The 25871-nt window shown below is 50.2% G+C and overlaps 2 protein-coding genes across 5 annotated transcripts in view; both read right to left on the reverse strand.

Annotated features, from left to right (window-relative positions):
• The window catches only part of TM6SF2 (transmembrane 6 superfamily member 2), a 7329-nt gene extending 4696 nt beyond the window's left edge, over window positions 1-2633 (reverse strand). For 3 of the 4 annotated variants that reach the window (XM_034658124.1, XM_034658123.1, XM_034658121.1), the window contains exons 1-4: window positions 2468-2633; window positions 721-824; window positions 198-322; window positions 26-129 (exon numbers count right to left, since the gene is read on the reverse strand). In XM_034658124.1, coding sequence (XP_034514015.1) covers window positions 26-129; window positions 198-322; window positions 721-824; window positions 2468-2562 — 428 coding nt within the window. In that variant the 5' untranslated portion in view covers window positions 2563-2633. The remainder of the gene's footprint in view (window positions 1-25; window positions 130-197; window positions 323-720; window positions 825-2467) is intronic. The other variant, XM_034658122.1, reaches the window with a different exon arrangement.
• A 2769-nt stretch (window positions 2634-5402) lies between these two features.
• Window positions 5403-25871, reverse strand: part of SUGP1 (SURP and G-patch domain containing 1) — a 28562-nt gene continuing 8093 nt past the window's right edge. Inside the window, exons 5-14 of the mRNA XM_002912746.4 lie at window positions 24370-24493; window positions 23723-23823; window positions 22668-22791; window positions 15180-15535; window positions 8663-8769; window positions 7616-7793; window positions 7085-7191; window positions 6100-6245; window positions 5859-5988; window positions 5403-5597 (exon numbers count right to left, since the gene is read on the reverse strand). Coding sequence (XP_002912792.1) covers window positions 5571-5597; window positions 5859-5988; window positions 6100-6245; window positions 7085-7191; window positions 7616-7793; window positions 8663-8769; window positions 15180-15535; window positions 22668-22791; window positions 23723-23823; window positions 24370-24493 — 1400 coding nt within the window. The 3' untranslated portion in view covers window positions 5403-5570. The remainder of the gene's footprint in view (window positions 5598-5858; window positions 5989-6099; window positions 6246-7084; window positions 7192-7615; window positions 7794-8662; window positions 8770-15179; window positions 15536-22667; window positions 22792-23722; window positions 23824-24369; window positions 24494-25871) is intronic.

The following is a 25871-nucleotide window of genomic DNA, read 5'->3' on the forward strand; positions in this document are numbered from 1 at the left end:
CACCCACCCCACCCCCGCCATGCACCTTCTGCGGATGGCACCAGCCATGGCCAGGTAGAGGAGGTAGTGAACCGTGCCGTCCCAGTAGCAGATGAAGACTCCGTGTGCAGTGCGCAAGTACGGCTCTCCCTGCAGGGGCAGGGCAGGGTTCAGCCGGGCAGCAGGGCAGGAGGCATCCCGGGCGGCCCCCTACCTACCTCCTTGGTAAAGAACTCCATGAAGCCCACCGGGTAGCCATCTTCCTGGAGAGCAATAAAGAGGTCCACCACCGAGGTGAAGGCGAAGACAGCGAACACTGCGGGCAGAGTGGGCGGGGCACGGCCTGGATGTGGGCAGGGCCAAGGCCGCTCGTCTGGGACCAAGAGTCCAGGCAAGGAACCGCACCCAACTGATCCCAGTCACCCCTTCACAGGTCACATGACCCACAGCCTGGCCTCGAGGAGGCGCAGTCCCTGACTTTGGGAGGCCACCTGCTGAGAAGGCACTGACCTTGCCCTCAGGAAATCCCAAAGTGATGAGGAAGTACGGTCTTTCAGGGGCTCCCAGTCTGGTGGGATGATACAGTCCCGCTCTCAGGAGCCCCAGATCTGAAGGGGAAGGCCCTCTGAGGTTCCCCAACCAATGAGGTTTCTCCCGTCTCTTTGAGGTTCTCCAGCCCGATGCGAGCCCTTCAAGGGGATGGAGGAGGCCCCTGCTCACGGTTCTCTCCGACTGACTCACCAGCATACAGTGGGTCATGGTAGATCTCGCTGGGCGACAAATTGTAGATAGCCACAAAAAGCAGGCCCAGGATCAGGGCACTCATCAATGCCAGCCCCAGGGGGCTGTGGAGAGGGAAAACAAGTCAGAGAGGCCAGGCCCAGTGCTGAGGTCCCACCTACCCTGGTGAGGGCAAAAGCAGATTCCAGGTTGCTCCAGATGTTGAGACTGAAGTGTCTTTCCAGCCAGGAATCTCGTTCCCTGAAACGGCTCTTTCCCATCACTAGGCTGTTACCCGCCCGAGCTGTTTCTCCCTCCTGGAAACTCCTTCCAGAAGTGTCTTCCACTTGGCAAACTCCTACTCCTCCTTCATAGCTTATCTTTCATGGCTCCTCCTCCAGGAAGCCCTCCCTGACTCCTCACAAAGATTCATTGCCCAATTTATGCCAAGTACAGAGGGGAAATCAGTCAACTCTTTCTGACTATACAATCCATCCTGTCACTCGCTGCTATGTGTTGGACTCAATTTGCTGTCAGTCATTCAACACCACCAAGCCACTCTGTGGCCAGACCCAGCTCCCAAGCCTGCTGTCTCTAGGGCTCAGCACTGTATACCTCACTTTCTGAAGCTCCTGACTCCTCCCAGCTGAAGTCCAAATGCTTCCATCAACTCCACCCCCCCACCCTGATCCGCCCCATCAACCAGATAAGACACATCAACCAGTTGCATAGATAAGAAGCAGAAGCCAGGTTGGACGCCTCCAACACGGGTGGGCAGAGTGGGTGGGTGGGAAAGCTATTCAGGGTCCCACACTCCCCTACACTCTCTCCAGGCTCCTACCTTCTCATGGACCCCACTAGCACTTAAGATCCCCAATCTGGTCCCATCTGACCAACAATGACAATTATAGTAATCAGATAAGATTACACAAGTCTTTGCACACAATTTGTAATCCTTAACTCTAACTATGGGATGAGGTCAGGGATTATGTTTATTACACACTGAAGAAATGAACTCAGGCTCCCAGAAGCAACCTGGCTCACCCAGGATCCAGGGGGATGGAGCCAGGAATTTGTACCCAAGGAGCCAACCCCATGGTCAAGACTCCCTCTACCCCATGTCTTGAGTTGAGCTAGGTTTGGGAGTGTGAGGGGCTTGCAGATGCCTGGTACGCCAGTGGCAGGATCCACAGAACTGGGGTCTAGGGTTAGGAGACAAGGGAGGTCACCGCATGTAGGGGAAACTGAGGCCAAAGACAGGGTGGGCCAAACCTTAGCAGAAGAACATCTCAGGCCTGAGACAGGCAATGGAGGGGCCATCTGGTAGGGGTGGTGGAACAGAACGAGTGTCCGAGTGTGCATGTGTCGAGAGCTGGGTCATCAGGCCCTTATCTGGGGCAATACTTTGACCTTTGGTAACTCTGGAGTTGGGCACATCCCTGGGAAACTTCAGAAATCCTCCAAAACTCTGCCCAGGGTGGGGGGAGGAGGGGAGGAGGCTCTGCTTCTCAACCTTCTTTCTCCTCAAAGCGAAAGGTCCCAGGAGCGCCCCCACCCCCACCACACAGCCTCCTGGCCGGCGGAGAGGGGACTTCAGGTTGGATAGGGTCCGGGGTAGTTCTGGCCTAGGTCCCCTTCTCCTGGCAGGAGTTGCTCAGAGGAAGCCAGGCTCACAGCCCGCGCATCCTCCCTCCCCGCCACCACCCACCCGGCCCCGAGGCCTGCCCCCCCTTCCCCGGAGGCCGCTCCGGCCCCTCCCCTCACGCACTGCGAGAGCGCCGAGACGTAGTTGAGCGCATAGGACAAGGGGAGGGCGCCAAGCGACAGAGCGGCGATCTTGCCGGCCAGCGGCGGGATGTCCATAGTGGCGGCGCCCGGGCTCGCGGCTCGTTCCCGGCGCGGCCTCCAGGGCGCTCGGCTCCTCCGCGGCCGCGGGTTCTCAGTGGCCTTCCCCGCCGCCTAGATTCAGCTTCACTATCAAGTCGAGAGCACCAGGTCTCCGTACGCTTCCGCTCTTCAGGCCCCGGGACTGCAACCTGGAGGCCCTGGGCCAGCAACTTCATTCTAAGGGAATTTGTTCTCCAGGCCTCCTTCTGCACTTCTGGTTTCTCCGTCCTAAGCCACCGGTGTACCTACCTCGACCCTCAAGGGGGCCCATTTTATTTTATTTTATTTTATTTTATTTTATTTTATTTTATTTTATTTTTTAAAGATTTTATTTATTTATTTGACAGAGATAGAGACAGCCAGCGAGAGAGGGAACACAAGCAGGGGGAGTGGGAGAGGAAGAAGCAGGCTCATAGCAGAGGAGCCTGATGTGGGGCTCGATCCCATAACGCCGGGATCACGCCCTGAGCCGAAGGCAGACGCTTAACCGCTGTGCCACCCAGGCGCCCCCGAGGGGGGCCCTTTTTAATTCCACGTTCCCTAGACCTTCCTCCGCCTAGGATCAAGGGGGCAGTGGAGGCATTCTGTGATAACGGAGGAACCTCAGTCGCTTGGACACAAAGACTTCCCTTCAGGGACCTTGGATTTGAGTGTTCACACAGCGGCCACACACATTTAAACATGTGTCTGGGTGTAAAGCTTTGACTGGGTCTGGGGCTCATCTCAAGGCAGACAGCCAAGGTCATGGGTTGGGGGATCCCTTGAAGGACTCTGCGTGCTGTTCCTTCCATGTAGCCTGGCACCTCATGGTGCCACCACAGCTGCAGCTGTGCCCCTGCTTAGTGGGTAGTGTCAAAGGAGTCCAAAGGGTGGGCTTAGATTAGGTGTGGATTGCTACACTTTAGAGTTTGGAACAGTGTTTCTGGCAAGAAAAGCACGGTCCTGGGACTGAGATGTGGTGGGGGTCTCAGAGGGGAGAGCTGAGGGATTCTGAACAGCCTGCAGGAGGTTGGGCTGGGCGCAGAAGAAAATGTAAAGGGTGTGTGTGGGGGGCTGCACCAGGGAGAGGACTGTAGTGGGGGGGAGATAATGAATTAGGAAGCAGCTTTGAACTCTCACCCATATGGTACTTGTGGCCGCTGGAAAACAGCAGGTGCCCACTCAATACCTACCCTCGGGGGGCCCACAGTCTGCGGTGGGGAAGATTCTAAACCTCACCCTTTTTCCATGCAGCCCCTTGGCCTTATGCCAGCTGGGTCCCATTTCTGAGCCTGGGTGACAAAATAATCTTCTGGCCACAGACCTGACAGGCTCCCTCCCAGTTGTCCATTGCCCGTGGGTTAAGTTCAGGTTCCTCTGGGCTGACCTGAGGCTCCAGTCTAGTTTCTTGACTTTTCCCAACTCTAGCAGTGCCAACACATCCCAGGCCTCTTTCCCATCTACAAGATGGACCCTCAGTATTTCCTTAGCCCTGAAAGCAGATCCCAATGTCCCCTCCTCCAGGTAGCCCTCTCTGCCACCCCAGCCCCACTCCTCCTCCTGCAAGGTTGGGGGGGGGGTACGATCCAGCTCTGTCTAGCAATGTGACCTTGCGTCTTTATCTGGAATGTGCCTGTACATGCACACCAGATTTGGGGGCCATTCTCTTCCAACTCTCCACTTGCCTGGGCTGAGTCTGGAGAGCCTCCAGGTCACTAATTCAATTGAAGGGTGACCTTGACCTGGATGGGAGGTGCCTGGACCAAGGCCTAGGGTCCCCATCATTGGAACCTCTGGCTGCCCAGGGCTACTCTTCTGCTCAAGACCCAGGACCACTGGGCAGCCTCCACACATGGGAATGTCACCCCTTGCCCTGCCCTGGGCAGTGTCTATGGAGAGGAAACAGGGTGGCATACGTCATCCCAGCTTGGGCTCCACTGCTGAGACTCCCAGTCCTTGGATGTCCTCCTCCCCCATACTGAGACACTCCCCAGGCTGCCGCCAAGATAGTACCCAGTTCCTCCTCGCATTTATCAGTCTCCGGTTCACACAGTTGGTGGCGTTTACTGAATGACGATGAGAATGCAGACTGGCCCAGAAGCCCAGCTCCAGCTGGGAGTCTTCAAGCCCATGAGCCCATAGGGGTTGAGCAGGACCCCACTAGGCACATGTGTGGGCAGATGGGTGGGTTGTGGGGATTGCTCAGGTCTCCAAGCCATACTTGCATGGCTCTCAGATTCCTAGGACCCCACCCAAGCTGCTCACTCAGCAGCTGCAACTGATTAAGATCCCCAGGTGGTCTTGGCACAAATGTGAGGCGCAGGCTTGGAGATGTAGGGAGCAGTTGGCATGCTGCATCTGTCCACAGAGTTGTCCTCCAAAAGCACGAGCCCCAGGGACTCCAGTGTCCACCCCACTGGCAGGACCCAAGGCAGCTGGGGTAGCCTGGCCTGCAGCAGTCACAGACTAGCTTCAGGGAGGGGCTGTCAGCGCCACCTGCTGGTGAGGTGACTGGCACAGGTGCGCCCTGTGTGCACCTGCCCCACAGATCTGAAGAGGGCTGGGCCCTGTCTGGGGATCCCTTCCAACCTAACTCCTGCAGCACAGGGACCTCCTGCACTGGGAGGTCCCTGATCCCCCTGGTCCAGGTGCAGCCTCGTCAGCCACCAGTTCCTCCCAGAGGGTCTGTGGATCCTCCCCTCAACTCTAACCCAGGCTGATGGTGAGGGACCCCATAGACAGAGGTCTAAGTGGTTCTCTCATATTTCTCAGGCACTAGGGAGCTCTCCCACCAGCATCCCAGCCCAGCCCCGCTGCTAAGGAAACAGAGGGGTTTCTGGTGATGGCAAAACCAGGCTGCCATGGCAGGCAAGCACTGGAACTTTAATACACGGCACGACACTCGAGACAACAGGAAGGGCAGGCAGAAATGCAGGCCGGAACATTCCACAGTCCAGGGATGGTCGGTCGTTTGGAAAATACATTTGTGCATTTTTCCAGAATACTCAGTAGTAAGGCCGTCTGGGGTTGTTCTGTGGGAGGCAAAAAAAATTAAAAGGGGAGGGGGTCAATGCTAAAAACAGCAGTTCCTCCTGCCCAGAAAGTTCCAGGGACAGCTGAGCTCACATCCTCCAGAGGGGAGGGCAGGTGGAGAGGTGGGGAGTTACTAATGAGACCTGGCCTAGCTGGACTGAGGAAGGAGCGCCAGCTCTGTTACCAGCACTGCCACCCCCTGCTGAGATTCTGGGGAGCCCAGCCAGGAATCGTGTTGGGGGGCTTAGGGACACACACACCAGGGGGTTGGGCCGGAAGCGGTAGGCCAGCATCATCCTCTTGCGGAAGGCCTCATACTCGTCATCCTCCTTGGAAAGCTCAGCCGGCCGGTCGATGCCGAAGCCCGCTCCGTCTACTGTGGTGGTGCCTCTGCCAGGGGGGGGGGGGGGGGGGGGGGGGGGGGGGGCCGGGGGGGGGGGNAGTGAGCAGGAGGCCAGGCTGCTGCCAGTAGGAGGAGTGGCAGGGAGCGCATACACTCACTTGTTGACGGGGTTCTTGATGCCCTGGCCCTCTGAACCCAGCCCGTCGCCCTCCTTCCAGCCCATTTTCATCAGCATCTGGTAGCCGATGTTCTCCACTGTCAGCTTGAACTCCTTGTACTCTGAGTAGTCAGGCTCTCGGCCCTCCTGCAGGGCAAGGACATGGCTGTCATCCACCAGGGTTGCAACTGTCCCAGGTCCCGGCCCTGGCCTGAACACTGCCTCCTCCCCCACCTCCAATGGGGTCACTGGCCGCTGAGACCATCTGCCCATCTGCAGCCTCTGTACCAGGTCAGACTCCTTGAGAAGAGACTAAGATGCTCCTTCTCAGGGTCCCCAGGGCCGGACTTTGTACCAAGCTGCCTGGTAGCAGTCAGCGAGGGCCAGGTGACGTCACACAGGCCTCACCCACCACAGGAAAGATTAATGGTTCATCAGCGAAGAGAAGTCCTAGGTTCTGAGGGCAATTCATTACACAGAATGCTAAAAAGATGGGGTCAATAAGGTGACCGCCTTGTTGATGAGGTTATGAGGTACAAAGCAGTTTTACAAAAATCCCCCAAAAGATGACATGGGATGTGCCCCGTCAGCTGTGTCTCCTCAGAAGCATGATGACAGCATGGGAGGAATGTGAAGTTCTTGTTCTGGAGAACCCAGTCCATGGGGGCTTCTGCCTGAGAAACGCTTTCCCTGTAAACTGCACTTAATTGGCTCCACTGAAAGTAGAATTTCCCTTAAGCCCTGGGAAATGTTTCTAAAGCGGCAGCTGAGCTGCTTTCTGCTAATTCCCTCCACAGACGGTGTCTATCATCAACAGATGCCTCCTGAGGCAAGAGGGACCAGCTCCTCCTGTGAATGAGGGGGGGGCTCAAGGCTGCCTCAGGCGCCTGCCTCGTGAGACTCACAGGAGGGGCTGGGCCACTGGCGTGACTGCCTGCCAGACAGCCCACAGCAGGGGCTGGTGCCCGGGGACCCTCCCAGCTCACCTTCAGGGCCTTGAAGGTTTCCATGAACTTCTCCAGCTCATCTGGTGGCAGGAAGTCTCCAATAAAGTGCTTGCCGCGGCCCATCTTTGTCAGCTGCTCGGCCCACTCTGCCCGGAGAAGCAGGGGGGAAAGTGAGAGAAAGGAAGAGGGCAGGGAGTGGGCTGGGTGGCCCCATAGCACAGGATGAGTCTTGGGCGGGGTGCAGGGAGTTGGGTCATAGGGGAACGAGGCAGCTGGTTGAGGCCCCAACCCAAACCCTGCTCCTCCAGGCAGCCCTGCTAAGTGCCATGTTCAAACAGCAGTGAAAGCTTAGAGAACTACTCTTTTTCCCACTGAGGAAACGGAGACAGAGAAGCCAAGTTTCTTGCTCCAGGCCACACAAGTTGCACAGGCGGCTTAAGACCCCAGGTGGCGCCTCCAGGTACCTTCCTGGGCAGGTGAATGGGGCTTCCAGAGCCTGCGGTGCCCAGGGCATGGCCCCACCCAGGCACCCTGTCCCACACCCCACCCACAACGGGCCCCTCGGCGCACCCCGAGTCTTGTCCATCTCCATACGCCGCAGCTGGTGTTCCCAGGTGCCCAGCTCGCTGTCCACCTCCTCGTCGCTGTCGTAGCCGTGCTGGTGCTGCTGCAGGGCCTTCTCCCACAACAGCTGCATGTCCTGCATCGCACGCTTGTGCTGCATGATCATGTCATACATCTGCTGCATCTGTGGGCAGCACACGCCAGTGAGCAGTGCCAGGGACCACTTGTGCAGGAGGCCGGCCCCTTTGCCTTCCCTGCGCACGTCAGGTGCCCTCGCCCTCCCCACTTTCTGCCCTCCCTGGGGCAGGCACAGGAGCAGGGCTTGGAGCAAGTGCTCAAAAAGACACGAGGTCTGGTATCAACGCGTGCCCTGGGTTCCCTGAATCCCCGTGCTGAGCAGGGAGGACCCCTCTCTGCTGCACGTAGTCTGGCCTGGAACCCAGCACATCCTGGGCACCCTTGCTGTGGACCAAATGAGGCCACTGCAGGCCCCTGACCACAGAAGGGTTGAGGGTGAGGTGATGGAGCTGCCAGCCTGGAGGAGGGGACTGGGGTTAAGTGTCCCCAAGGACCAACAGACAGGTGCCTATAGTTCCCCAGGAAAGCAGCAGAGAGGCCAAGCCAGCCCTCACCCCAATCACAGCCTGACACCAACTGAGCATCTGTCACCTCGCTTAGGGCACCCAGCGCTAGCCCGGCCTGTCCTGTCCTGGATGCTGGAGAGCACTGGAAGGAAAACTTAAAATGGAGACTACCTAGTCAGGTAGTCAGCCCATAAGCATCTTGGGGAGTAGCTGCAGAGCACCAGCTCAGGGGCTGCCCAGTGTGAGAAGGCCTCAGCTCTGGGTCCAACGCAGGCTGGGAAGCACCCTCGGGAGGTGGAATGCTGCTGACAGGGGCCTGCTGCCCAAGGACCTCTCCCCTGACTGTGGGATCCACCCAGCACGGGGAGGCTCCAAAAGAATACAACACGACCACTGAACTGTGAGATGAGGTGGGGGACAATATTCCACCAGCCCCTCCAGAGCCTGCCGGCTCGGCCCCCAGACTTACCTCCTGTTGCTCCTTCAGCTGCTTCTTCTGGGCATCTGACAGCTCCGTGACACCCACCAGACCTACGGGCTTCCCTTTCTCATAGCCAAGCCCTTTGAGGTCCTGAACTGGAAACAAGACACAAGCTGGTCAGCAATGGATGCACGGGTCCAGACCTGCTCCCGCATGCGGCACACCATCCAGGCGCTGATGACATCTGAGGCACCCAGCACGCAAGACAGAGCCTTCACATCACAGCAGTTGGTATCCCATGTCACGTGATGACCATGGGGGCTCACCAGGCTCTATCACACACACCCAGCTTCATCCTCACGTGACCTCTCCAGGCAGGCTCTATACCCCCTTGTTGCAGATGCCAACATCAGAACTTAGAGGTCCAGGGCCTCACTCGAGGTCACGTGTCTGATGGGTGACAAGACGGAGACTTTGCAAAGGCAGAGACGTGAGAGTGGAGATAGCATGTGCCTGTGTATATGTGCATTCACACACCGACTCTTGGAAATAAGCCCTGCAGGGAACAGACACCCCGCGCAGACACACAAGGGTTCAGAGTCTGGCATAAGACTCGGCTGTGTCGCTGTCAGCTCCTTCCGGGGAGGCAGCCGACCATCCTCAAAGCTAGTGACATTTAATTTGGCATCCGCTTTGGAGCTTGGCTGGAGCCGGCAACACTAATGCACATGAAGACGCCGCGGCGGCCCCATCTGCGTGGCAGAAACCACCACCCCTCCGGCAGGAGCTTCCTTAGGGAGAAGCTGGGCGGACGCGGGTACGGAGGCCCTTCTGGCATGTGGAAAGAGCCAGGTCCCCCCAGCACACCAGGGCTGGGACCTCGCCTGCAAGAACCACCCACGAGTGCTCCCTGAGCCCACGTTTATGCCAATACCTCCTCGAAGGCCTGTGTGGGAGCCTTGTGAACAGGGAAGGGAGTCAAGGTCTGAGCAGCCCGCCGTGTGGCTGCACTGTGCCCACTGTCCCTCTCCTCAGGCCACTTTACCAGCAAGCAAGCAGGTGGGGGCTGCACATACTCCCCCAGGGACGACACGGGCCAGTGGCCCTTAAACCTGGATGTGAGCCTTTGGAGCCCGTGCCTGCACACTAGACCACAGGGGGAGGCTTCCTCACCAGCTGGGAGCTGGGGCCAGGCCTCAGGGATGTGGGTTCAGAACGGTGGCATGCGCACCAGAACAGCACTGACGGCCGAGCACCCTCCATTACGGTGGGCACCAGAGTTTGACACGTGATGGCAATCGGACCCGAGACACCCTCAATCCTGGGGAGAGATGTTATCTAGAACCGCAGGGAGTAGTAGAATCTTCACTAGCTTTTCTCCTTGGACTGAAAGGCCAACAGGCCAGCCATGTGACTTTGGTGAGCTGTTTTCCCTCTCGGCCCATCCTTGCAAAAGAAATGTAGGTGTCAGTGCCAGAGCACATATGACTCCTCTGTGTACTTGCGCGTCCAGGGGCGAGGGTGGTGGAGTGGGTTCTGCCTGCGGTGCAGGCTGTGTGGAGGGCAGCGAGCCAGAGGCCATGAGACAGCCTCTCTCAGCCAGCCATCCTCACCTGCAGAATGGATGGCAACAGACTCCCCACCGTGGCGGGTTTGTGGTAGAAAAGGAGAAACGAGACCACGTGCTGGCCACCTCTGAAACTGTCAAGGAGGCGGATGTTGGAGAGGACTGTGCAAAACTGACTGTGGCAATCACCGTGCTTATCATCATGCATTTCCTGAGCTTTCTGTGACAAGAATGGATCCAAGTACTTTGAAGCTTAAGGGAGATAAAAGGATCCATCTATACGCTGCCTACAAGAGACTCGCTTTAGGTACAAAGTCACAAATAAGTTGAAAGTGAAAGGACAGAAAAATATACTCCATGCAAACAGTAACCAAGAGCAAGTTGCGATGGCCGTACTAGCATCAGACAAAATAGACTTCCAGCCAAGAAAGTTTACAAGAGACAAAAAGGAGGTTCTACATTGACAAAATATTTGAAACAGAAAGAAAATAAAATGAGTATATAGCAAAAATTGACAAAACTGAGGGGAGAAATACACAGTTCTGCAATAACAATTGGAGGCTTCACTGCCCCATTTTTTATAAGGGACAGGGCATCTAGATGTAAATCAGTAAGGATACAGAATATTAAACACTATAACCAGTGAGACCTAACAGACGCATACAGAACATGCAACCCGACAGTGGCAGAACAGTCTTCTCAAGTGCACATGGAACACCCTCCAGGATAGATCACGTGTTAGGCTACAAAATGCGTTTTAATAAATTTTAAAGACTGAAATCATACCAAGTTTCTTTTCTGATCACAATGGAATGAAAATAGAAATCAGAAACAGAAGGAAAATGGGAGAACTCACAAATATGTGGAAATTAAACAACACACTCTTCAACAACCAATGGGTCAAAGAGGAACTTCACCAAGAGCGATCAGAAAATATTTAAGAGATTAATGAACACGAAAGCACAAGAGAGCAAAACTGATGGGATGGAGCAAAAGCAGTGCTGCAAGAGAACTGTATAGCTGTAACTGCACACAATTAAGAAGAGTTATCTCCAACCAATAACCTGACTGTGCACCTTAAAGAACGAGAAAAAGAAAAGCAAACTAATTCCAAAACTAGGAGAGGGAAGGAAATAAAGATCAGAATGAAGATAAATGAAGTAGGGAACAGAAAAGTAGGGAATAGAAAATCCACGAAACCAAAAGTTGGTTTTTTGAAAAGATCGACAAAACTGACATACCTTTAGACAGACTGCCTAAGGGAAAAGAGAGAAAAGACCTACTAAAATCAGAAATGAAAGAGGGGATATTACTAATGACTCTATGGAAATAAAAAGGAATTGTAAAAGATTACTATGAACACCTGTTAAGCCGACAACTTGGATAACCTAAATGAAGTGAACCAATTTCTAGAAATGTATAAACCACCAAAACTAACTCAAGGAGAAAGAGAAAACCTAAACAGACTTACAGCACGTAAGGAGATTGAATCAGCAATCAAAAACCTCCCAAAAAAGGAAAGCCCAGACCAGGTGGCATTACTGGTGATTTTTACCAATCATTTAAAAGAACAATTAATGCTAATAAGTCTTCTCAAACTTTTACAAAAAAATTAGAGGGAGTATTTCTTAACTCATTCCATAACATTAGCATTACCCTGATACCAAAAGCAGACAGAGACACCACAAGAAAACGACAGACCAACATTCCTTATGAATACAGATGCAGACATCTGCAACAAAATACCAGCAAACTGAATACAGTAGCATGTTAAAAGGATTATTCACCATGACCAAGTGGGGTTTATCCCAGAAATGCAAGGGTGGTTTAAACAGAGTTCCGGTACCAATTCTAATGTGTGTGTGTGTGGTGGGGGAGAAGGTCCCCCACACCAAAGAGCAATTTTCAGACACCCAGTAGGTGTCCAATAGGTCAACTCAGTTCTAACACTATCCACCAGGAGGTAGCACTGGATTCCATGGGTTAAGGGGTCAGTCTTATAAGACTGCTCCCCACTCCCCGGCCAACTGCAGCTACCAACTACAAGCCCAAGTCATCACCTATGCTACTGACTGGCTGTAGATCAGAAGTTCCAACAATTCCCTTCTGTGTTCAATTAATTCACTATACTGGCTCACAGAACTCAGAAAAACATTTTACTTACCAGATTACTGCTTTACTTATATATTATAAATGGATATAAGTTAGGAAAAGATGGAAAAGACGCCCTGGGCAAGGTATGGGGAAAGCACCCAGAACTTCTACGCTCTCTCTGAGCGTATGGAGGCTTCACTGCACGGGCATGATTGATGAAATCACTAGCTGCTGCTGACTGATTCAACCTTCAGCCCCTCTCCCCTCCCTGGAAACTAGGGGGTGGGATGGAAAGTTCCAACCCTCTACTCATGGTTGGTTCCCCTGGCAACCAGCCCCCATCCTTAGGTACTTTCCAAAAGTCACCTCAGTAACATAAACCCAGTTGTGGTGGAAAGGGGCTTATTATAAAAAACAAGACCCCCGTTTCACCTTTATGGCTCTGAAGCATTTTCATGAACTGAGGACGGAGACCAAATAATACAATAAAAGATGCTCCCACTGCTCTTATCACTCAGGAAATTCCAAGGGTTTTGGGAGGAACTGTGATCCAGGAACTGTGAACAAAGACCAATATGAGAAATACTATTTTGGTCATCTGAATGGCCAAATATGTATTTCTAATAAACCACAATGTCACATGGTTCAATACAAGAAAATTAACCAATGTAATACACCACATTAATAGATGGAAGAAAAAAACCCATCCAATCATTTCAACTGATACAGAGAAAGCATGTGACAAAATCTAATACGCCTCCGTGACAAAAACATTCAATAGACTAGGAACAGACAAGAACTTCCTCAACATGATAAAGATCATATATGAAAAACACATAGCTAACATACTCAATAGGGAAAGACTGAAAACATTCCCCCTAAGATCAGAACAAGACAAGGATGCCCATTTTCCTCACCTCTATTCAACTTACTACTAGAAGTGCTAACTAGAGCAATTAGGCAAGAAAAAGAAATAAGAGGCATCCCACCCAGAAAGCAAGAATTAGAATTACCTCTACTTGCAGAAAACATGATCGTAATTATATATACAGGAAAACCTGAAGAATCCACCAAAAGATTGTCAGAACTAATAAGTGAATTCAGCAAAGGCGGAGGATCCAACACCAACGTGCAAAAATCAGTTGTATTTCTATACATTAGCAACAAACAATACTAAACAAAAATTTAAAAAGCAATTCCATTTACAACAGCATCAAAAAAAAAAAAAATCACTTAGGAACAAATTTAACCAAGGAAGTGTAAGACATGTACAATGAAAACTACAAAACATGTTGAAACAAATTAAAGAAGATCTAAATAAATGGAAAGACATCCTGTGTTCACAGTCTGGAAGACTGGTTGTTGCTGTTATTGTAAGGAAGACTTTAATATTGTTATCGTGTCCATACTGCCCAAAGCAATCTACAGACTCAAGGCAATCCCTATCAAAATCCCAACAGTGTTTCTGTAGAAATGGAGAAGCCCATCTGAAAACTGAAGACCCTCAATAGCCAAAGCTTGAAAAAGAAGAACGAAGTTGGAAGACTCACACTCCCAATTTCAGAACTTACTACAAAGCTACAGTAATCAAAACAGTTGGTACTGACCTAAGGACAGACATACAAACCAGTATAACAGAATAGAGAGCCCAGAAATAAACCCTTACATCTAAGGACAACTGAGTTTTGACAAGGGTGTCAAGACCATTCAATGGGGAAAGAAAAGTCTCTTCAACAAACGGTGCTAGGAAAACTGATTTCTACATGCAAGAGAATAAAGTTGGATCCTTAGTTTATATCATATATAAAAATTGCCTCAAAATAGATCAAAGTCCCAAAACTTTAAAAAACTTAGAACATAGGGGCAAATCTTCATGACCTTGAATTCAGCTATGGTTTCATAAATGAAATCAAAAGCACAGGCAACAAAAGGAAAAATAAATTGAACTTTGTTAAAATTTAAAACTTCTGTGCATCAAAGAACACTAACTATTCAGAGAATAAAAAGACAATCCATAGAATGAGAAGATATATTTGCAAACCATTCATCTGAATAGGGAGTTAATATCCAGAATATATAAAGAACTCCTACAACTCAACAACAAAAAGACAACCCAATTTAAAAGTGGGCAAGGGACTAAAATAGACATTTCTCGGGGCGCCTGGGTAGTGCAGTCGTTAGGCGTCTGCCTTTGGCTCAGGGCATGATCCCGGTATTCCGGGATCGAGTCCCACATCGGGCTCCTCCGCTGGGAGCCTGCTTCTTCCTCTCCCACTCCCCCTACTTGTGTTCCCTCTCTCGCTGGCTGTCCCTCTGTCAAATAAATAAATTTAAAAATAAATAAATAAATAAAATAGAATTTCTCCAAATAAGCTATACAAATGACCACTTAGCACATGAAAAGATGCTCGCCACCAGACATTAGGGAAATGCAATTCAAAACGACAACGTGACTCCACTTTACACCCGCTAGGATGGCTATTATAAAAAGGCAAGGAAGTGGAGAAATGGGAACCCTTGTGCACTGCTGGGGGGACTATCAAATGGTGCAGCTGCTGCAGAAAATAGTTTAGCGGTTCCTCAAAAAGTTAAACAGAATTACCATATGACCCAGTGATTCCACTCCTAGGTATGGACCCAAGAGAATCAAAATCAGGGATTCAATACAGTACTTGCAGACCAGTGTTCACAACAGTACTATTTACAGTTGCTAAAAGGTGGAAAACAACCCATGTGTTCATCGTCTGATGGATTAACAAAGTGTCGTCCATCCGTGAAATGGATTTAGCCACAAGAAGGAATGAAACTCTGACACGTGCTACAACACAGATGAAGCGTGGAAACATTATTTCAGTGAAAGAAGCCAGACTGCCCTGACAGAGGTGGGAAAGGGGGTGAGCCCACCTGACAGAGGTGAGGGAGAGGCGTCTACATCCCTCTGTACCAGCTCGGCGGGTGGGAGTTCCACCTTGTCCTCTTCAGGCCCCCACCGGCTCTTTCGCTTCTTTTTCACAGTGGCTGTGGTGGCTGGCTTCCCAGGGATGGTTGGAGCTGGGGTGACTGCAGGCGAGGGGGCAGATGAAGCAGGGCAGGCAGCAGTTGGGGGCAAGGACCCCGATGGGGTCTCAGGAGGGGATTTGCGTTTCAGGCTGAGGTCGGGTGCCATGAGAGTGCCTGTGGGACCAGCCTTAGCTTTCCGGAACTCTTCCAGCTTCTGGCGGTAGTATTTGTACCCTTGGCTGTTGGGTTCGTATAGAAAGCTGCAAAGGAGAGTGGGGGGCACACCATCAGCTGGGCCCAAGCCCCCTGCCTGACTCGGGGCAGGAGCAGCTTGGGCCTTGTGCACACCTACCCAGGTCAGCCAGGGTCATAGGAGGATCGAGGTCTCTACCATGACCTCCTGCACTGCCAGTATTCAGTGGCTGCTGGCTCTGGTGGCCCAAGCTTGAGGCATAGTGTGACGTGCTCACAGCTTGTTGCCATGCCATTCCTGTGAGCCAATGGTCACTCCAAGTCCCTACACCATCTCTATCAGGCACCCATCACAACATAATTGACACCCTGATTCAAAGGAAAAAGGGTGGGCTCTGTCGGACCTTCCCCAGGCTCTGCGGGGTTTCTTCCCCTGTTCTAGATGAGCACACTGGTGCCTTCAAACCAAGAAATCCTGAGTTGGGAGAGATACATGGCACCAGAAAGGGCAGGACTTGTCCCAAACCTGACAGCCTGGCACATCTGTGCTTCTCTCTGATGTACCCTTGAGAGGCATCAATAGCAAATGGAGCCAAAACAGAAACATGAACATCGGAATGGAAAGGGACTGGACCCCAACCGAAGGGCAAAAGCCCCCACCTCACTGGAAGTTGAGGGTCCCTTGGTCTCTCCCCACCAATGCCAGTCCCAAGTGTAAAGCAGGTGAGGCTGGGTTCAGAAACTATGGCTCCCTCTGCACCTGCCCAGCATCTCTCAGATTGTGCTTGTCTTGAGCTGAGAGTCCCACCTCTGTGGTCCACACCAGAGGAAAGAGTCACAGCTCAGCTCCATGAAGCAAAACCGGTGTACAGCATGCGCTACACAGGTCTCAACAAGGAGGGGCTAGACCTGCACTCATGGACCTGGAGGTTCTGGTAACAGCATAATGCTGTGCTGTGACAGCAATGTGCAGGCTCAAGAATGCTGTAAATTCTTTTCGTACAAGAAAGACAGCACAAGGAAACCCTATAGACTGTTTCTATGTGTCTACATGAGAGCCGGGAAGGAGAAGAAGGACCCCAGCCCAGCTAACATCAGTACCTAAGGTGGGATAGAAGGATGGGGAGATGGGGGCATCTCCTCTGTCCTCCTTTGTACTTCTTTGCCCCAGAGGTAGACAATATGAACAGATCTACTTCTATTAAAGAAATGGAGTGCAATGCCTGGTTGGCTCAGTCAGTAGAGCATGTGACTCTTGATCTTGGGGTTGTGGGTTCGAGCCCCATGTTGGGTGTAAAGAATTCTTAAAAATAAAATCTTAAAAAAAAAAAAAAGAAATTGAGTTAAGTAATAACCTTTCAAAAACAGAAAGCACTAGGCCTAGGAGTTCACTGGTGAATTCTACCAAACATTTCAGGAAGAAATTATATCAATTCTCTACAATCCCTTTCAAAGGATAGAAGAGAGAATACTTCCTAACTTATCCAATTACCCTGATACCAAACAAAGATATCACAAGAAAACTACAGACCAATATCTCATGAACACAGATGTAAAAATTCTCAACGAAGTATTAGCAAACCAAATCCACAAATGTGTAAGAATTATAGAGGGGTGGGAGGGACAAGTGACGTATGTGAAAATTAAGAGAGTACAAACTTCCAGTCATAAATAAGTCATGGGGATGAAAAACACAGCATAGGAAATACAGTCAATAATACTGTAATAACTTTGTGTGGTAACATGTAACCATACTTCTCATCGTGAGCATTTCATGATGTTATATACTTGTCAAATCACTATGTTGTACACCTGAAACTGTATGTGTCAACTATACTTTAATTAAAATTTTTCTTTAATTTTAAAAAATTATACACAGTGGGATTTATTCCAGGCATGCAAAGCTGGTTTAACATTAAAAAAAAAAAGTAATCCATCACATCAATAAGCTAAAAAAGAAAAATCACAATAGCCACACAAAAGGCCTTTGACAAAACCCAGCACCCCTTCATGACAAAAAACACTCAGTAAACCAGAAACGTAAGAGAACTTTCTTAACTTGATAAAGAGTATCTTCAAAAAAACCTACAGCTAACATCATACTTAATAAGTTTTCCCACTAAGAATGGAAACAAGGCCAGAATATTCCACCCCACCAATGAGTTTCAACACTGTACTAGAAGTCTTAGCTAATGCAATAAGAAAAGATAAGAGCAAATACACTGAGAAAGAAGAAATAAAACTGTCTCTGTTCACAAATAACATGATCATCTAGGTACAAAAAAACCTATCAAAAAACTGCTGGAACTAATAGGTGATTGTTAACAAGGCTGCAGGATACAAGGTTAATATACAAAAGTCAACTTCCTTCCTATATACCAGCAATGAACAAGTGGATCAGAAATTAAAAACTCAATAGCATTTATATTAGAACACAAAAAATGAACTACTTCAGTACAAGTCTACAAAATATGAACAGATTCTATAAGGAAAACCACACAACTCTGATGAATGCATTCAAAGAACTAGATAACTGGAGAGATATTCCTTTTTTTTTTTTTTTTTTTTTTTTAAAANTAAAGATTTTATTTATTTATTTGACAGAGATAGAGACAGCCAGCGAGAGAGGGAACACAAGCAGGGGGAGCGGGAGAGGAAGAAGCAGGCTCATAGCAGAGGAGCCTGATGTGGGGCTCGATCCCACAACGCCGGGATCACGCCCTGAGCTGAAGGCAGACGCTTAACCGCTATGCCACCCAGGCGCCCCTGGAGAGATATTCCTTGATCATAGATAGGAAAACTCAATGTTGTCAAAATGTTGCTTCTTTCCAACTTGATTTATAGATTCAATGCCATCTGAGTCAAAATCTTAACAAGTTATTTCGTGGATATTGACTGATTCTAAAACTTATATAGGCACAAAAGACCCAGAATAGCCAACAAAATACTGAACAAGAGCAAAGCTGGAAGACTGACATGACCCGATTTCAAGGCTTACTGTAAGCTATCTTATCAAAACAGTGTGGTATTTGTGAAAGAATAGACAAACATGTCAACAGAACACACAAAGGGCCCAGAAATAAACCCATAAAAACATGGTCAACTGATCTTTGACAAAGGAGCATAGGTAGCCCAATGGAGCAGACATTCTTTTCAACAAATGGTACTGGGGGACTGGACGTCCGCCTGCAAAAAAAAAAAAAAAAAAAATCTAAACACAGACCTCATACCTTTCACAAAAATTAACTAAAAATGGATCATAGACTTAAATGTAAAATGCAAGGCTGTAAGGCTCCTAGATGATAACATAGAAGAAAACCTAGATGACCTCATGGATGGTGATGACTTCTTAGATACACTCAAGGCACTATCATGAAAGAAACTGATAAGATGGACTTCATTAAAATTTATTCTTTTTAAGATTTTATTTATTTATTTGACAGAGAGAGAGACAGCGAGCGCACAAGCAGGCAGAGCAGCAGGCAGAGGGACAGGGAGAAGCAAGTTCCCGCCTGAGCAGAGCCCGACGTGGGGCTTGATCCCAGGACCCCAGGATCATGATCTGGGCCAAAGGCAGACACTCAACTGACTGAGCCACCCAGGTGCCCCCAAAATTGAAAACTCTGGCTCTGCAAAAGACATTCTCAAGAGAAGACACACCACTGACTGGGAGATAATATTTGCAAAAGACACATTTGATAAAAGGACTATGATCCAAAATATACAAAGAACTCCTAAAACTCAACGATGAGAAAACAAATAACCCATTAAAAAATGAAGCGATGATTTTAACATACACCTCCCAAATAAGATACACAGATGGCAAATAAGCATATGAAAAGATGTTCCACATCATATGTCATCAAGAAAATGCAAATTAAAACAACACTGAGATCCCACCACACATGTTATTAGAATGGCCAAAATCCAGAACACTGAGAACATCAGATGTTGGCCAGCATGTGGAGCAACAGGAACTCTCACTCACTGCAGAGGGAAATGCAAACGATACAGCCACTTTGGAAGACAGTTTGGCAGTTTCTCAGAGAACCAAACATACCATGCGATCCAGCAATCACATTTCTTGGTATTTACCCAAGAGTTGAAAACTTATGTCCACACAAAAACCTGCACACAGATGTTTATAGCAGTTTCCTTCACAATCGCCAAAATTTGGAAGCAACCAAGATGTTCTGCCATAGCTGAATGGATAAATAAACTGGGGGGCATCCAGACAATGGCCTATTATTCAGGGCTAAAAAGAAATGAACTGTCAAGCCACATACAGACACGGAAGAATCAATCTTAAATGAGTATTACTAAGCGAAAGAAGCCAATCTGAAAAGACTACATACTACAGGACTCCAATTACATAAAATTTTGGAAAAGGCAAACTATGGAACTGGTAAAAAGATCAGTGGTTGCCAGGAGTTGGGGAGGAAGAAGGGATGAATATGTGGAACATGGGTTACTTTAGGGCAATTAGAATACTTTATATGATGCCGTAATGATGGATATACGTCATTGTACATTTGTCCAAAATCCCAGAAGGTACAACACCAAGAGTGAACCCTAACATAAACTGTGGGCTTTGGGGGATTATGATATATCAATGTAGCTTCTTCAATGGTACTATTCTGCTGGGGAATCCTGATAATAGGGCAGGCCATGCACATGTAGAGGCAGGGGCACATGAGAAATCTCTGTATCATCCCTTCAATTTTGCTGTGAACCTAAAACTTCCCTTAAAAAAAAAAAATAACATCTTAAAAAAAGTGAAGAGACTAAAGCAAAAAGTTTTCAAAGAAGGAAGGGAACAGTTGTGGAAAAAAAGACGCTTGGCAACCAGAAAGGGTCAGATATGGACTTAAGGCTATTTGGTTTCTGTATTCTGATTTAAAAGTTTTAACTTGACAGACATAAGGCTTTCCTGTTAAAACGGCATGTAGTGTGGTGAAGGCACCTCCTCCCACCGATCTCTGCCTCAGTTTCCTCCCCTGTAAGAGGCCAGCAACAGGGCTTGAAAAGAACAACGTGGCTCACCTGGGTAACACGTTAGAGTGGCACGTGGCTCAGGATGGATACTGTGCTTGCTGCTACAACCTTACCCAACGTGCCTTCTGATGGCCGCAATTCCACTGAGGACATGCAGTTATTAAGAACTGAGCCCACAGAGGCTGGACATCCAATTTGTGACTCATTTTTCATGACTATGGATGATATCGTAGTTAACATTTCTGGGGATGGCATCGCAGATGCCTGAGATGACTGGCCAAAGGAATGGGTGTTTCCAGTTTCTTTATAGATAAGCCATTGTTACACATTGCTTCCCAAAACACAGAGCCGCTGGGGTGTGCGTGGCCCAATGTGAGCAATCAGGAGGGCAGGGAAGGGCCAAGAGAGGCAAACACATGAGCTGCTCCTGTTACATTTGGAGGTGAAAGAAACTGCCTCGCACCTGACTCCATGAGGAGATTAAACAGATGACGCTGCTCATCTTTGGCCACTTCCCCACCAGGGACCCCAGGCTCTGCCCTTGCCCTGGCACCCCTTCTTCCCTCTGGCCTCATCACAGTAACACCCAACGAGCTGGGCGACCACCAGTGAAGCCCCATAGAGGAACCAGAGCTGCCTGTGCCGAGAGTGTCTCGCATTTCTGACCCCAGGGGAGAAGGCGTGGCCAGTGCTGCTGGGCCCTGGACCTCTCTGACCAAGGACAGCAGCCTGGGCTCGCAGCCTCGACAGAAATCCATAACCTTGCCCACCTTACCTGCCGTAGATCTTTTCGTAGTCAGTTCTACTTATGACTAGTGACGGTAAATTAAATGTCCTTCTTAACTAAACTTACTTAGGTAAACAGAGTTCAAAAAAAAAAAAAAAAAAGTGGTACAGAGTGGTGGCCATTATCACGATGTTGTGAGGAGATCTCAGGTGGATCTCTAGGCCAGGCAGACCCCTCTTTTGAACTCCAGACCCAAATACCCCATGGCCTCCATGAAGGCTCCTGGCTGTCCAGGTACCACATACATGGATCCCTGAGCCCTCTGCCTGCTCTCATCCACTGAGTCACCAAGCCTTGGCTCTCCCTCTCCTAGTCCCCACGGTTCTATCAGCATTGATGCCCCCCGCCATGCTTCTCCTCTGTCTGCTTTGACCTGGTGTGTCTGACACCCCTTACAACTGTGGCCAATGACCTTGGAAGCACAGTTTACCCTGTCACCCTCCGTGCAGACCCTCCAAAGGCTGTCAGTGAAGACCTGCCCTCTGGGACCTTGCCCTGCCTGGCTCCAAGGCCCAGGGACTCTGCACACTGATGCTAGCCCTGCACGCCAGTCACATCAGTGTGGCACCTGGATCCCTGCTGCTTCACTCCTGGTTCCTTTGTCCTGAGTCCCCAATGGCATCTAGAGCCACTGACTCAAGTAGTCCAGACTGTTGCTCCTGGACTTTTTGTTATACATGCCATCATATTTCCCTGCTTTCTGAGTCGGAATTTGTGTTATTCATGGCCAAAAATGACTTCAGCATCCACCTCATAAGCCCCTGCTGGTCCCTACCCAGCAGCATGACTGCCCAACCCCCACTCCAACACCCTGCCCCCCAGAAACCTCACCCAGCAAAGAGGTGCTGCTGAACCCACGCAACGAATGAATGGGGTAAACACAGACCCAGCCTGAGGGGCTGGGATGTGGCTGCATGGCTGCAGACAGCAGGGAAGCCAGGCTGCTTGTCCTAAGCCCTCTGTGGAACCTGTGTACAGGCTGAGGTTCCCACTTCACAGAGCCTAAGGTACCACATTCCCACTTTCCTGCCACTCCCTCACTGGAAAGGTCTGACCCTACAAATGCACAAAGTGAACAACACTTCTGGGAGTTTCTGCCCAAGAGCCTGGCCTGCTCCTAGCCTAGGGCTGCCATCTGTTACAGAGGGAGCCTGGGGAGCACTAGAGACTTTTTCTTCACGAGGCACGTTGAAAACAGAAGACCCCAAGGGTCCCCGCATGCCTGCCTCAGAGATGATTTGGGCTCCGACAAGTAGTTGCCCATGGGGTGGCAGAGCTGGGCTTGGAACTCCTAGGCCCGACCCCGCCACCTTCTGACTGTGGGACTCTGACATGCTGAGACCACCGGAGATGGAGGAGTGGCAGTGCTGTGATCAGGGTGTGTGTGGGGTCGTCTCCCTGTTTAGTTCCCCTCATACCTGAATGCCTGGTTCTCGCGGTTGTTCTGGAGAGCGATGGTTTCCACTTCTGGACCCCCGTCCGCTATGAACCTGGCCAACTTTTCTGCAAGGTTCTTGGCCTCTTCGTCCTCTGGGGGTGAAACTTTAAGCAGGCTGTCAGTACTGAGCTCAACTCACCACACCCAACAGCCTAATTTCTGCTAAGAACCCCATGGGCAACAAGAGGGGTTTATTTTAGGAACAATGCAAAGAAAAACAGGCAAATGGGAATCAGATTACTGCACTGGGACCAAATACCAGAGTTAATATTACAATATATCTTGAGCCCCTGCCCCCACCCTGCCCCTTCCCACCCCACAGATCGTAGAACAGAATGTCAGAGAAGGTCTGGATCCAGGCCGGAGGGGAGACGGGAGCCCCACCTCAGTCTTTGTCAGAGGCTGCCCATCCAGGTCACACATGAAAGTGGGCCTGGCCCTCCTCTCTTGGGGAGAAGGTCAGGGCACAGGGCGGCAGGAGACAAAACATACCGACCTCTGTGAACTGTGTTTCGCCTAAACATCGATGCCCCTGCCACCCACCATAATCTGCCTGGGATTTTACTTCATGATGGCTGGAGACCAGCTAGCATCTCCCCCTCCCCTGATACTCATCCCATCCATCAGGAGCTCACCAGCGGATCCCTCCTGTCCTCTATTCCCCTCCCCAAGTGTCAGGCACATTCGTCTTTAGGTCCTCAGAGCCAGACGGACAGCAAAAGCTCGTTAACACTTATTTAAATGACCGAGAACCAACAGACAAGCACTCCATCCCTCTGCTCCCTATACTTGCACAGAGCAGTGCTCTTGAACATAACAATAACCTTGACCTTGGCCCTCAGACTCTTCCTCACCTCAGACCACTGGTGAAGAGGGCAATGCCGTCCCCAGGGTGACCCCGGCTGCCTAAGAGGGCACAGAGCTGGGCCCTAGGCACCACCCCATGCACCAGAGCCTCCCAGAACCTCATTTCCACATGGGATATGGTTTGTCCACACACCTCCCCAGAACCTCCCACCCCCTCCACCCGCTTACCTTTCTGAGAGGATGCCTGCAACTTCTGTGCCTCCTTTCTTATCTCAGCCACCTTCTTTCTGTAGTAGAGGAATTCCCTGCTATTCTTATCATGTAAAAACCTGGAGAGAAGTTTCGCAAAACAGACAGGAAGGTGAGCAGCGGGGATGGGCTGACCCAAGCAGCTTCCGAAGAATGTTGTGCAAAATCAAGCTGGTGGGGTGCCTGGGTGGCTCAGTCAGTGAAGCGTCTGCCTTCGGCTCAGGTCATGATCCCAGCATTCTGGGATCGAGCCCTGCATGGGGCTCCCTGCTCAGCAGGGAGTCTGTCTCTCCCTTTCCCTCTGCCCCTCTGCCCACTTGTGCTCTCTCTCTCAAATAAGTAAAATCTTAAAAACATTAAAAACAAAAACAAAACAAAAGCAAGCTGGTGAGCAGAGACACCTTGTTGGAGTCCAAGACTAAGCCACTGTACCACACTGGAGCACACCTAACCCTCTGGTGCGGGTTAGAAAGCACTTGGAAACGCAGACCAGTATCTGGCCCGCACAAGCAAGTGCCCCAGCCCCGACCAGCCTCAGTAACCAGTAGGGTTTTACAAGAACACATGTACTGCTGTGTGACAAGCACATTAAGCAGTGGTGGCCTTCCCCTCCCAGAAATACTTACGAAAACGCCGGGTTATCCTTGTAGTTCTCCATAGCTACTTTTTCTAACTCGGGGCCTCCTTCTGCCACAAAGCGGGCCAATTTCTCTATCACTTTCCGAGTCTCGGCTCCCTCTGGGGGTGAAACTTTAAGGAGGCTGTCAGTACTGGGGTTCAACTCACACACCCCACAGTCAACAGGCACACTCTCTCTATGGACCACAACGACAGAGGGGTGGGGGAGAAGAGGGTGAAATGCGGGAGATTGTCGGGTGTCCTGGGTCCAAGCACAAAGCACTGTGACGAGGGGGTAAGCAGTCTAAACAGTCTTCGTGAGGCACACTGGCCGGGAGAGAAGTGTAGCAGCCTCTGGGAGACCAAGCCAATTCCCAGGCTGGAAGGGAGACGTCAGAAAACATAGCCAGTCTCCCCTTTTTTTCTGAAACGCTTAGTTCTTTTTATTTACCAGGGTTCAATTTAACATATTGGTTTCCTGTTACCCTTCAAAGATGACAAATTCCTTTTTAAAGTATCATTACAAACTCTGACTTAAACACATTGAGTGAGTTTCAATCCATTTTAAACATATCAGGTGGGTTTCAATCCATTGCAATTAATGTCATCACAGAAGCTCAAACGTCCCTTCTGTGGCTGGTAGAGCCTCTTCAACCTGGCTCCCTAGGCCTTTGGGCCTGACCCCAGGAGTCTCTGATGGCCTCCTGGCTATCTGCTGGGAGAGGGTGCTCCAGGATCATCTCATATACTTCCTGACCAGACCTAGAGCCAGCCATTTCTCCAAGAAGTCCTGGTGTCCACGAGGGAGAAAGTGTGTTTCCAGACCACGATCTGGGTGCCAGGGGGCGCTCACTGCAACAGGCTTAATCGTTACCTCAGGGCCTTTACAGTGAACAGAGCTACAGAAACGTTCTTTTTGTATTTGTATTAGCCTTCCCTCTGATCCGCGTGGAACTTGCTTTTTTATTTCATTGCTGGCCTGTTCCTGAGGCATCTGTAGGCCAATTTATGGTTCATGTCCCTTTTATGAGAACCCCCTGGAGAAATTTCTCCCTGCCACTGCCTAGGAATGTTCACTGCTCTCAGCAACAGAGCTAGACACTGAAGCTGCAGCCAAACTTATTCCCCTTGTTGCTTTGGCTGCCAGGAAGCTGGGGGATAGGAGGTCAGGGACCTGTGGCCTGAGGAGGACTCTGAAGAGGTCGTAGGGACTTTCTGTAGCCACCTTTCCCCCTAGCCTACACTCTTCCTGACTGCCTGGCAATGACCCTGACTTGCTTGCCATTTACAAACAAAGGTGCTTTTCTGAGGCCATGTCAATAGCAGGCCATAAGAGGCCTCAATGACCTTGAAACACTCACAGCCCCCTGTAAGGCATTACTTCCCAGTAGGGTACTGTCAGAGCTGCCGTGATACCTCAGGAAACAGCTCCCTCCCTGGCTCCATCCTGACAGAGGTTGGCCATTGATCTGCTCAGATGCATGGCCATAAGCCAGCACACTCATTGAGA

Source organism: Ailuropoda melanoleuca, chromosome 4 (genome assembly GCF_002007445.2).
Source record: "Ailuropoda melanoleuca isolate Jingjing chromosome 4, ASM200744v2, whole genome shotgun sequence".
In the NCBI taxonomy this organism is placed as follows: Eukaryota; Metazoa; Chordata; class Mammalia; order Carnivora; family Ursidae; genus Ailuropoda; species Ailuropoda melanoleuca.